This window comes from Myodes glareolus, chromosome 4, assembly GCF_982192425.1.
Source record: "Myodes glareolus chromosome 4, mMyoGla1.1, whole genome shotgun sequence".
NCBI lineage: Eukaryota > Metazoa > Chordata > Mammalia > Rodentia > Cricetidae > Myodes > Myodes glareolus.
The window spans coordinates 5,573,423-5,585,627 of NC_142029.1; the positions used below are offsets into that span (position 1 = coordinate 5,573,423).

Consider the following 12,205-nt stretch of genomic DNA (forward strand, 5'->3'; position numbering starts at 1 on the left):
TAGGTAGGCATGATGGCGTGTGCCTGTCACCCCAGGTGTATTTTGCATATTTTAAACACACTGAAGCGCTTCATTTGAAATATTTCGTTGGAAGTATTTCAAACATACTGGTCTTGAGCACGCTCTGTGAGTGCTCTACCACTGAGCCACATCCCTGGTCCTGCCTTGTCTACCTTGAGCGGGTCCTGGGAGTTTCACCTGGAACCCTAAACATCTCTCCCAGCTTCAAGTTTCTTGTATTTTTCCAGTATACACACAACTTAGCTTTGTGCCCATTATCAAAGGGCTCTTATCACTGCTTCCTTCCTGCATGGCAAGCTGCCGCAAGGTCCCCATTTCGAAGATGTTATTTTAAATTTAGAGCTCTTGTGTGCATTTGTTTCATATGTCCTGTTTTCCTGCCCTCTCACTGCCTAGCACCCATTGCTATCTTCCGCAGTCTCGCTTCCACTTTCATTTAATGTACACGGACATATGCTATGTGACGATATAAAATGTAGGAGCCACAAATGAGAGGGAAAGTTTTTTTTTTTCCTGAGGTTGGATTAATTTACTTAATGTAGGCCCATATTTCTATATGGTGTGGCAGCCAGGCTCTGAAGCCATAGGCCCCGCCTGAGGTGGTCACGTACCCTGCCAGACAGGCCTGTGCTGCCTGAACAAAGGGTCAGGATGTTGTTTTGCTCCTTTACGGACAGGTAGCACATACAGAACACACAGGTAGCTGACCTGACTAAAAGCCATTCACCTGGTTACCCAGGAGATAGAATGCTGGGGTATTTGCCCCTCAGTTTATGTTTTGGTATAAAAGCTTTTTGGAGAATAAAGCAAGAGGAATTCTTCAGGATGTGAACTCAGGACTTCATGAGGGAACCACTGAAAATCTCCCTCCCGATAAAACCATGTGAGTTGTGTCTTTATTTCCGCGCCTCCATGCCAGTCCAGAGAGACACTGGTTAGAGACCGCAGTCCTGGTCTCTGGGTACCTGCCCTCCTCTACCTTCTCCCAGCTCTTTATGGGCAAAGGGCAGGAACTTCAGAAGCAACCCAAACAGGAAGTGAGCCCCAGGGAGAAAGAAGGACAAGAGTGGCACCTGGATCAGGGCCAGGTGAGGAGCTCCTCTTGGCATTATGCAGGAAGTTCAAGGTAAAGTCACCAGGAGGCTCAGGGTATCGGATTAAAGACAGGAAGGGGGCGGAAGAGACTTATTATTTTCTAAGTATTGATTTCCCCCCCCAAGGGCTCTCTTACAAGGGTTAGCAGTGAGTTCATTCATCATCTTAATGGCCAGACCAAGACGGCTATAAACATCTGAGGGTAGCCTTTTCCTGGAGGCGACTATTAACTTGATAAGAGACACCGGAGACAGCAGAGCGCAAGGGCGATCAGCACGTTCTGTGGCCAGGGGAGCAGCAAAGAGTGAAGGAAAGCCAACTGTACTTTGCTCGCACACAGAAGGTTGGGGTGCACTTCTGCCCCCGCAATGCCTGACTCCTCAGCCCCACTGACACACATCGCTTTGTTCGTGTGCACGGACACACAGGTTCCTACACCGAACCGTTTGCCCACGGAAGAGTCAGCTACCCGCTCAGATATAAAACTATGCAAACACATTAGGTTTCCAAATCCTCCCTCAGTTCAGATTAGAAAGCTGATAGGCCTTATCATCTGGCGCCGTTCTGAGTCGCTTGCCTTGAAAGTGAGAGGAGAGATTCCCGAGAGAAACGGAACACCCGTTCCATGGCAGAGGTAGATATTAGTGGGAAGACTCGCTTTACAATCAAAACAAACTCACCGGCCCTGATGCCACTTGCCATAAAGATGTAAGCTGACCTGGTAGTTACCAAAGACTGCAAAGCCCAGACTGACTGGAAATTCAAACCGTTCCCTTCTCAGAAACAGCAAAAGCGAGCTTCCTCGATAGACCACCATGCCCCTCATTAGGCCTTGTCTGGGAGGAGAAGGACCCAGGGCCATCCCCTCACCTCAATCTCTCCAGGTGATTAGAAGACAGCCATCACCAAGTCCACAGCCAGACTCAGTGACTGATGACATGGGACTGGGAACTACAGCCCTGGGCAGCTCGGCGGGGCTCTGTTTGCGGCTGTTTCTCCCACACGAGCCCACGACCACCCTTTCTTCCTCAGGCCTCTGTCTTCCTCCGCTCTCACCACTGAATCCTATCTTCCTGCTTCTCTGGTCTGATGGCGCCTCCTGTAAGAGGTCACCGAGGGTGCCCAGCATCCCGAGAGGATTGCGCTGCACATCGCCAACCCAGTAAAAGACTCAAATTCACACCTGGAAGCACAGTTTCTGCTAGAAGTGTGTGGCTTTGCACCATCACACAGCTGGAGAAATCATAGGCTGGACCTTCTGTCATAAGGTGGGAACCACCAGAACACCAAGCAAACCATGGGTCTGGATAGTATGTTGTGGCGTATGGTGGGAGGTGGGGGCCTACCACAGTTGGGATGCATTATACACACACTTGGCATAGACTCCACTTAATCCTTAGCACACACCAACATCACAGTGCGAGAAATTGTTGCCCTGGCCCAGGGTCACACTGATCACCCGAGAGACGGCTGGAGCTTCAGTCGGCGCCTGCTAAATCACCAGTGCTCACAACCCCCATTTCACACTTGACACTGTAGACGCAAACTCCAGCTTAGCTTCTGCTATCGTTCCGAAGCATAGATTTTATCCTAAAAGTCATTGTCTTTAAAGACAACACAGATGTTTCATCTGGATTGGCTTTTCTGTTCTCTTCCATTCCCTAAACACATGTGCATGCACACATGAACACACACACACATACACACACAACCTCTAAATGCTAATATATTTGACTAGTTAGTCTGCTGCCAAGGAAAGGATGTGAGACGCACCAAGGATGTGGAAAAGGTTTGACCAGTAATACAGAGTCACATGACAGACAAGCAGGTTAGGGCACAGACCTAGTGCATAGAAGGAATAGCTAGGCTAGAAGCCTAGACCAGAGGCCTACAGGCTGGATACAATCAGGGACATGTTTTGTTTGGCTTATACCACACTCAGAAAACATCTTAATTAGCTGCCAAAGTAACATAAAAATCAAGTTCTGGTTTTGATTGAAAAGTAAAATCTGGCAGCATCAGTTAACACTCCCACTTCAATTACTGGGCCACTGAAGTGGCTGACCTGTGGGTGACATCGGAACCCTCCATCTCCTAGAGAATATACTACAGTCTTTCCCACACCTGGACACCGTCACCCATGCTCGGCTCACACAGGCCTTGCCCCACACCTGGCTCTGTGACGCGCTCTAAGCAACCCTACTCACAACTTCCAGGAGCCTAGAAGTGAGATTCTGGCCGGCGGGTGCCAAGAGCCCTGCCCACAGGACTTGCGCCCCTCAGGGTGTTTCACCGGCTTCCCACTGCCAGTGCCCAGCCCTCTGCACCAGAGGGCACTGTTTCCAGAACCACAGAAGTTCTGGGCGCATGGACACAGCAGTTCTGATGTGTTGGGGAATGGTCTCCCAGGAGGTCCCCATCTTAATTCTTAGACAAACGATTCTCAACCTTCCCAATACTGCGACCCTTTCATACAGTTCCTCATGGTGTGGTGACCCCAGCCATAAAATTATTTTCATTGCTACTTCATAACTGTAATTTTGGTCCTGTTGTGAATCATAATGTCAATACCTAGGTGTAAGTTCTCATAGTGATTCAGGTTCCATGCGGACACCAGGTCACGGAGCCCCACGCTGCCAACAAGGAAAAGCTACAAACATCTGCACATCTGTCACCAGAGCAACAGGGTAGAATGGGGTGTGTCCTGCCTCCTCTTCCTCTCTCACAGGGGTGGGTGCACCAAGGGGCACTGGGGAGAGAGAACGCAACAGCTCCCCTTTCCTTTTGGAATCATGATCTATAAACTTCAACTCACTTGAATAAATGGACTGACTCTACGAAAGCTCACTCAGTTCATGGAAATCATCGAACTTCCTCAAATCCCTCGAATGTGGCAGGAATGAATACATAAGTATGGCAAAGTATCAGCTGATGTAGACACCCACGTACCAGACAGCATGGAATGCACTGTCAGGGATCGGAATCATGACAAGAAGGAGTCCGTCCACACTTATTTTTTACAGCTACCAACACAAGACTAAAATTTTATAGAACGTATATGTGCTGGAAATAACAGCTGTAGCCACTCAGAGAGGGCCAGTCCACCAGAGAGAAGGGAGGGAACACGACATAAGGTAGGCACTCTGGGTTGTACCAGACACCTCCTCACTTCAGGATGAAAGCCGATTTCTGGTAACTCCAAGTTCCTTATCAAGGAGTGGCTTTTGTAGACTCATTGCACGCCCCATGATACAAAGCAAGTCAGCAGGTGTACGAGACAGCAGACGGCTCCCTCTCGGGGGAGCCCTCCCTACCTTCTGCCACATGTTGATGAAGAAGAGTTCTCGGGAAACGTTGAAGGATACGTTGGCATCGTAGGCATCGTCCCCAAGGTTGGAGATGGAGATGTTTAGAGAGATATTCTTCACAGCCCCTAAAGCTAGGTATGGGGTTTTCTCATCAACACTGCAAAGAAAAACAAACAGTGATCAGTAGCCTTACCCTTATAGTGATATAGTAGGAGGCAGGGTGTAGTGGAGTGCTGGGAATGGGAACCCAACTCTCCAGAGCCCCACCCACTAGGCACATGGCCTTGGAGAACCAGCACCCAGGGGCCTCTGCTTTTCATTTGTTTGTTTATTTGTTTTTCTTTTGCTTAGAACATGGGCTTCTGTGCTTTTGAATGCACTAGACAATCGCATGGCTCACAAGAAACTCTACACATCAAGCTTGGAAAGCTTGAAAACATTTAAAAAGTTTTATGTGAAATTCCTCCATTCAGTTCTTCTGAGCAGATCCTGCATTTTTGTCATCATAGACGTGATGTTTCGCGTTGACTGTCAATGTGACAGAACCCAGAATTGCCTGGGAGATGGCCTCTGGGCACATCTGTGTGCAGTGTTAACTGAGGTAGGAAGATCCTTCTTCATTGTGGGTGGTACTCTTCCCTGGGCATGGACTGTAGACTCTGAAACAGAGCTGAGTACAAGTGTTTATCTCTGCTTCTTAGTGCGGACACAATGAACCATGGCTCTTAATGCCCACCGCTGTGACTCCCTGCCGTGACCGACTGTAACCTGGAAGTGTAAGCCAAAATATACCCAGTCTCCCTCAAGCAGCTTTGTTGGAGAATTTTATCCTAACAACCAGAAAAGAATGTAAGACCCTAAAGACAGTCTCCTGTCATGTCTAGGAGACAGAAAATGCACACAGGTAGCAAATATGCATGACAAGCTGGAGAAACCTCAGAGGGGAGGATGTTACCTGACCTGGAGGGGTTGGCTACAATTTTCAGTACAGTAGTCAGGGAAGCGTCGAGGAGGAGGTGGCCTCTTACCAGAGAGCAGGATATGTGGAATGGAGGCTTGCTAAGAAGGGTCTCTGAGGGGGGCACAGGGCTGGCACATGCAAGGAAGAGAAGGAGGCCAGAGCGTATTGAGCAGGTTGAGAGGAAATGAGCCCAGAAACGTAAAGAAAATGAGGCTCTGTAGGTCCTGGGGTGTCACCGTCAAGACCGTGGTGTAAATGTGATACAGATGGGATTCCCTACCAGCTCTGAGCTAAGAAGTAATGACTTTGGGGGCTCACATCAGGAAGAGGCTCCTACTAGATATGATTCGAATTGTCTGTGGAACACTCGAGAAAAGCTGGGGAAGAGGTGAAAGGTCAAGTCAGGCACTTGCAGCTGAAGTACGGAGAAGAGTCATATGGGAGGTGTTTCTAAGGTAGTGCCAACCTTGGATTTTTCTCAAGAATTGGACGAGGGATGTTAGTAGATGAAGAGCCAAGGGCAGTTCGAGGGCTTGGGGATTCAACAACCGCATTTAGGGCTGCTGTTTAGGGGGAGGGGAAAGACCATACATAGAGAAGGCTTAGCAGAGATAAACCATGAGCCTGTTGCATTTTATAGGAAACACAGAGGCAGCCTGACACATGAGCGGGGAGTTGGAGGTGTTTGGGTTGGAGATCTACACGTGGGGTGAATTTGAAGGACACCAGAGAATGGGTATAGAAGGAGCCGTACTTTCTCATTTAGGGTCTGAAGAGGGGAGACAGGTATGGCCAGGTATGGAAGAAGGAAACCAGGACAGGTGACACAGAGTAGCCACATAAGGCTCTTTCTGAGGGAGGAATGTCAGGCTTGTCCGGCATGGCAGAAGGTCAAATCAGCATGAGGAACTAGAACTGCTCACTGAAATTAGTTATGTTGAGCAGGGTTTAGACTTTTTTACTTGTTACCCCTTTACAGCTCTCCGAGTTTTATTCATATTTCTGTAATAAAATACCCCAATAAAGCAACTTTCAGGACAAAGGGTTTATTTCAGATCACAATTTTGGGTTGCAGCATGCTGGGAAGTCAATATGGAAGAAAACTTAAAACGCCTAGATACAGAACCTCCTCAGTCAGCACAGAGAGAGACTGAGTGCATTGTCACGCAGCTCTGGTTCTCTCTTACACAGTCCAGGACCTAAATGCAGACGATGGGGCCATGTACAGTGGGCTGGGGCTTCCCAGTCAATTAATGCAATCCAGACCCCTTCTCCCCCCCACAGACACACTGACATGCCGAGAGGCCAGCCTGATCTACCCAGACACACCGACATGCCGAGAGGCCAGCCTGATCTACACAAACCCTCACTTCATTCCCAAATGATTCTAAACTATGTCACATTGACAATTAATGCCAATCAGTACAGTGTCTGAGAAGTGTTTATGTGACCCTGGCTAAGTAAGTACATGAAACAAGTATATAGATCAAGCATTATTGGTAACAAACCATAAATATATTTTAAGATAATTCTTTGGTATACATATGCATTGAATATCTATTAAAGACTAAAGCAAGTTTGTATTCTAACGACATGGGCATGATTATCTGTGTAGCGCAATAATCCTTGCACATACTAATTTGTGTTGCTCATATACTCATGGGTATGGGGCCACATAGTGGACTCAGCGCGTCAAGGAAAAAGAGAAGATGAAATTGTGAGGATCTGGGGAGGTAGGGGTATGTTTGGGAAGTTTTAGGAAGAGGAGGGGGTAACTATGATCAAAATACATTGTATACATGTATGAATGCATGAAAGACTCAAAGGATAAGCATATTATTTAAAACAGATTTTAAAACATACTCATTTTATACATAATAAAGAGTAATAGTAGAACATTATTAAAACCGTTTGTTTGCTATAATTAAATCATTATGTTTCTATAAAAGCAGAAAACATGGTATGGACAGCAAAAAAGCTACAGTCTGTAGGAGAGAGGCCTCAGCTGTGAGCATGGACATTTGGGCAGCAGTCTTTGGCACCGTGGGGATGACGGCACATAAAGTTCAGAATGGTGGCTCTACAGAGAGGTTAGGTGATGTAATGTGGGCAAACACTGCCAGGGACATCGTAAATCTGAGTTAAACCGAACTTATTGTGAGTTCAGAAACCTGTCACTACCAGGATTTCACAGTCCTCCACGTTCAGTGATAAAAAACCCATATTGGGTTGTGGCCAGCGTGGACGAAGCTTTGGTGTACACAGAGGTCACTGGTGACCTTGTGGTGAACTCCACGAGTGAATCAGGACAGACAGCCTGACTGGCATGACAGAGGAGCTCATCAGAATCCTGAGTTCAGGCAGGTGTGGGAAGGCGCTTCTCTCAGCAGAGTGGAGGGGAGCGACAGGGTAGAGCGACTGGGGAAGCAAGCTTTGAGACGGGTTTTTAAAGGATGGGAGTTATCACAGTGCATTTGCACGTGAATGGGAGAGATCCATTGGCGAAGGCACAATGAATGACCACATTTACCAGGGGAAATTGCTGGTGGGACCTGGTGAACACATGGAAAGGCGGAGGCTGAATGAGCAGAACATGAGGCATGGCTGCTGAGTGTGGCTGGAGAATTCGGATTTCCACTGGAGTTGTTGGTATTTGGCACTGAAAGTAAAACAGAGTTAAAGGCAGGGAGAGGAGGGAAGGGGAGGACGTTGGGTTGTGGCGATTGCAAGGAGAGCAGGGGAGCAAATGGGCCAGGGATGATGATGGGGATGAAGGTGATAACAAGTCATATAAGCCCTGGGCAAAATAGAGTCATCCCAGAGGGAGACGCGGAGAAGCCTCTGGGAGTTTGTGCAATGGACAGCTGTCCCTTTGGCTGTTTGGCTCCACGGCTCCATGATAGATGTGAAGGGTACATCAACAGAGAGGGGCGGGCACCTCTTGTGGTCACTAAGCTGTGGGCACCTGATAAAGCAGTCCCATCTTCTAAGAATGTTCAGTGGCTTAACTTTGGTGATAATGTTCCCAACCACAGCTCTGAATCTTGAGTGCTTCATAAGGCCATTCCAGCCCTTTGATTACCTGGCGTGGCTGCAGAAGGTTTAAAGAACCAGAAGTTGCTTCCTCGAGCTAAATCTCGCCCCCCTTGTTTCCTGTTGAAGTTGGTCGCCCCCTCCGGGCCCTTTAGAGGTCTCATCTAAACCGGCTCATATCTTTCCAATAAACTAGGCTTAAATCAACTGGCATATGCTATGCTGTCTGCTTCAATTAACATAGCTAATACAGTGTGCAAGAGAAGAGGACTATTCAAACACTCAATAGGCTACTATTCTTTGAAATATAGATTTTGGGGGAAGGAACATCATTATCCATCTCCGGAAAGAAGCCCCACTCCAGTGTGTCTGGCAGGCCCACAAGAAAAACATGCTCAACAAGAAATCTGATGGCCTTGCTTTGGAAGCGAGAGCTCCAGGGATCCAAACAAGATGTGAAAAATTAACTTAGAGAAGAGTTTTAAATTCTTGAATGGTCTCCAACGAATTAAGACCCTGACCTCAAGCTATTGTGGCAATGATTTATTATTGTTGGCCACTCTGGTTTTAAACAATTGATGGGTTATTTCTGTCCCCGTTTGCTTTTGTAACATGAAAGGAGGACTCCTCAGACCTTGAATTATGTGACAGCATTAACCTAGCTTTATCAAGAGAAGGACTTGCAGACAAGCTCAGAGATGTCCAGTCACCTCAGAGTGACCAGTGTCTGTGGGATATGAAACAGAGACCACATAGGTAGGCACAGTGCCACAGGCTACAGAAGCGCTGCCTTTGCCAGTGTCGTAGTTCACAAGACTAGCCTCTTTCTCTCATGTATAAATGCCAAGGAATCAGGCCAGGGACATCTGAACCTATGCCAGGCCCCACAACACGGGCCTCTGCCACTTAATCATGCAGTAAGGTCATCCCTGGGTTTTCATAGTCAAGTGATCCCAGCGTGGCTCTGTGATTAAGGAACGCCAGGCACCTTCCAGGGTAAAATGTGAACTCCAAACTTTTTAAAAGAAACCTCAAAGTTGTTTTCATTCTTTCTCTAGAGCTAAAACTCTATAACCAAAACAGTAGGCTGCTGCTCCCTGAGTTATTCTTAGAAATGAAACGAAAATACGATTTGCTAGCACGGGGCCGGGTACTGTCAAACAAGCCTTTCTGAACCCTCCCAGGAACTTATGAGAGTCACACTTTCAGAGGTGAAGAAACCCTGAAGCAGAGAGCTAAGGGGATGGGTAAGAACCGAGAGCCTCCCGTGTCCACAAAGCCCTCTCCTCTCCACTTTCACCCATGTCCTTTAGTCCCGTCTGCCATGGTGCCAGGAGGTCCTTCTTGATGCTGTGTGAATAACAGAAGCCTCACTGTGAGCTCACCGGCCTCTTGAATTCTCATTAGCTCTACTCAGATCTTTACCAAGGTGGTTACACACTAATTTTTAAAAATGTTAAGAATTTTCATTCATTTAAACATTAAACATGATCATTTATACTCCTAATTTCTCCTTTCACCTCCCCTACCCAACTTTGTATCCCCCTTCTCTCTCCCTCCCTCCCTCTCTCCCTCCCTCTCTCTCTCTCTCTCTCTCTCTCTGTCTCTCTCTCTGATAATTCATCCTTTTAGTGACAAAACATCATGACTAAAGCTACTTATGAAAGAAGGTATTTAATCAGTTCCAGAGGGTTAGAGTCCATAGCCATCATGGCTGGGAGCATGGCATCAGGTAGGCATAGCGCTAGAACATTAGCTGGGAACATGGCGGCAGGCAGGCATGGCACTAGAGCATTAGCCAAAGGCTTACATGTAATCCACAGTCACAACGAAAGGGAGGGCGACAGAGAGAGATCACTAACTGGGAATGGCAGGAGCTTTTGAAACCTCATAGCCCAACCTCAGTGAAATACCTTCTCCAATGAGATCATAACTCACAATCCTTCCCAAACAGTCCCACCAACTGAGGACCCAACATTCAAATATATGACCCTATGGAGGCCATTTGCATTCAAACCACCACACCCACCGAGCCCACGTGGACCTGTCTATATGTGTAAGGGTATGGGACCAGTGCTGTGAAACACACCTTCCAGACTGGACATGGTTATACCACTTAGGATGTCACAAGAGCTGCAGTTTTACCTGCACAAAATCCACCAAAACCAAACTGCAGCAGAGGGGCGGGAGATTCTCTCCAGGCCCCATCCCTATTAAGGAGCTATTGGCAGTTGATAGCTAGCTCTGGGGGAGGGAGAGTCATTGTGTTTGTATGTGTGGCTACCAGTAGATCTCACATCCTAATTAGAGACAAGGAACTGTGCTTTCACCAGCAGAGACTAACAGTAGAGGCCAGGGGCCCTTGTCTTGGATTGCTTACCACCGCACTCCCAGGGCAAAATCAGTTTCGCACTGACATTCTAAGGGAATGCAATTTCCTGACAATTAGGAAGACCGTTCTTCAACAACTGAGAACACCATGAAATGCCTCAAAGGGAACTGTTGTGTCGTTATTTCATCCTTCCGTGGGACGTCAGAGGCTCGGCTCTCCCAAGGGAGTTCTAGGAGCCCCACTATTGCATGAGCCAGCAAACACCCCCAACAACTCCATAGCAGATCATCAACTCAGCCTTCGCATTTCCCAGGAGAGGCTGAGGCTGAGAGAGGACCCACTCAGCTGAGGTCACCCAGCTAGGCTGGGTCTGAGCTGGAGCTAGTGTCAAATGCCCTAAGCTCCCCTTGCTGAGCCTCTCTGAGAACAAACTCCATCAGGAAGGGCTCTGGCAAGAAAGGTTCTTTTAAAGATATCTGAGTAGAACAGGGCTCTGTGAAGAATAGCTTCTGAGACAGCCCTGCCAAAAGTTTAAAACAATCGAGCACAGTTGTGCGCCAGACATTCCGTGGGTGCTTGTTTATTTAATGAAGGACAATCTTTCTAATTTTCAAGGAATTTTATCCTCCGATAAATTTTCCCATTAATTCTAATTTGTTCGCGCAGCCTTTTAAGTGGGTCATGTTCTTTTGAATGATGTGGAATTCCTCTCTGAATGCTGTGAATACCATTGGTGAATAAAGGAACTGCCTTGGCCTGTTGATGGGGCAGAACATAGGTAAGCAGGGAAAACTTAACTGAATGCTGGGAGAAAGAAGGAGGAGTCAGGAAGAAGCTGGAGAAAGACATAGAACTTTAGCCAGTAAGCCACAGCCACGTGGCGATACAAATTAATAGAAATGGGTTAAATTAACATGTAAGGGCTAGCCAACAAGAAGCCAGAGCTAATGGGCCAAGCAGTGATTTAAATAATATGTGATTGTTTTAGGGCTGAGCAGCTGGAAACCAACAAGCGGCCTCCTCCTACATTTGAACATAGATGCCTTTGGTATTTCCATGTGAAGGCATCTTTAATAGTCACCAAATATTCGAACTGCACTGTTTCCATAAGGCACATCTTCTGGCATTTTCATAGCTTGCTGGACACATTGCTTTTTTTTATTAAAAATCACTCCAGAATCTACCTTCGTATTGTGTTATCTATATGGGCATTTTGCCTACATGGATGTCTGTGTATTACATGCATGCCTAGTGTCCATGGAGGTCAGAAAAGGGTGTCAGTTCCCCTGGAACTGGAGTTAAAGACAGCTGTGAGCTACCATGTGGCTGCTGGGCATTGAGCCTGAGACCTCTAGAAAAGCAGTCAGTAATCTTAACCATTGATTCATCTCTGCAGCCCTAATACATGTTAAAGCAGCTACTTTTTGAGCATGTTAAGGGGCACCTAATTCATTC

General features: G+C 47.2%; 1 protein-coding gene across 1 annotated transcript in view; it reads right to left on the reverse strand.

Moving 5' to 3' along the window:
- Window positions 1-12,205, reverse strand: part of Itga9 (integrin subunit alpha 9) — a 306,676-nt gene that overhangs the window by 102,602 nt on the left and 191,869 nt on the right. The window contains exon 18 of the mRNA XM_048423214.3: window positions 4,431-4,581. Coding sequence (XP_048279171.2) covers window positions 4,431-4,581 — 151 coding nt within the window. The remainder of the gene's footprint in view (window positions 1-4,430; window positions 4,582-12,205) is intronic.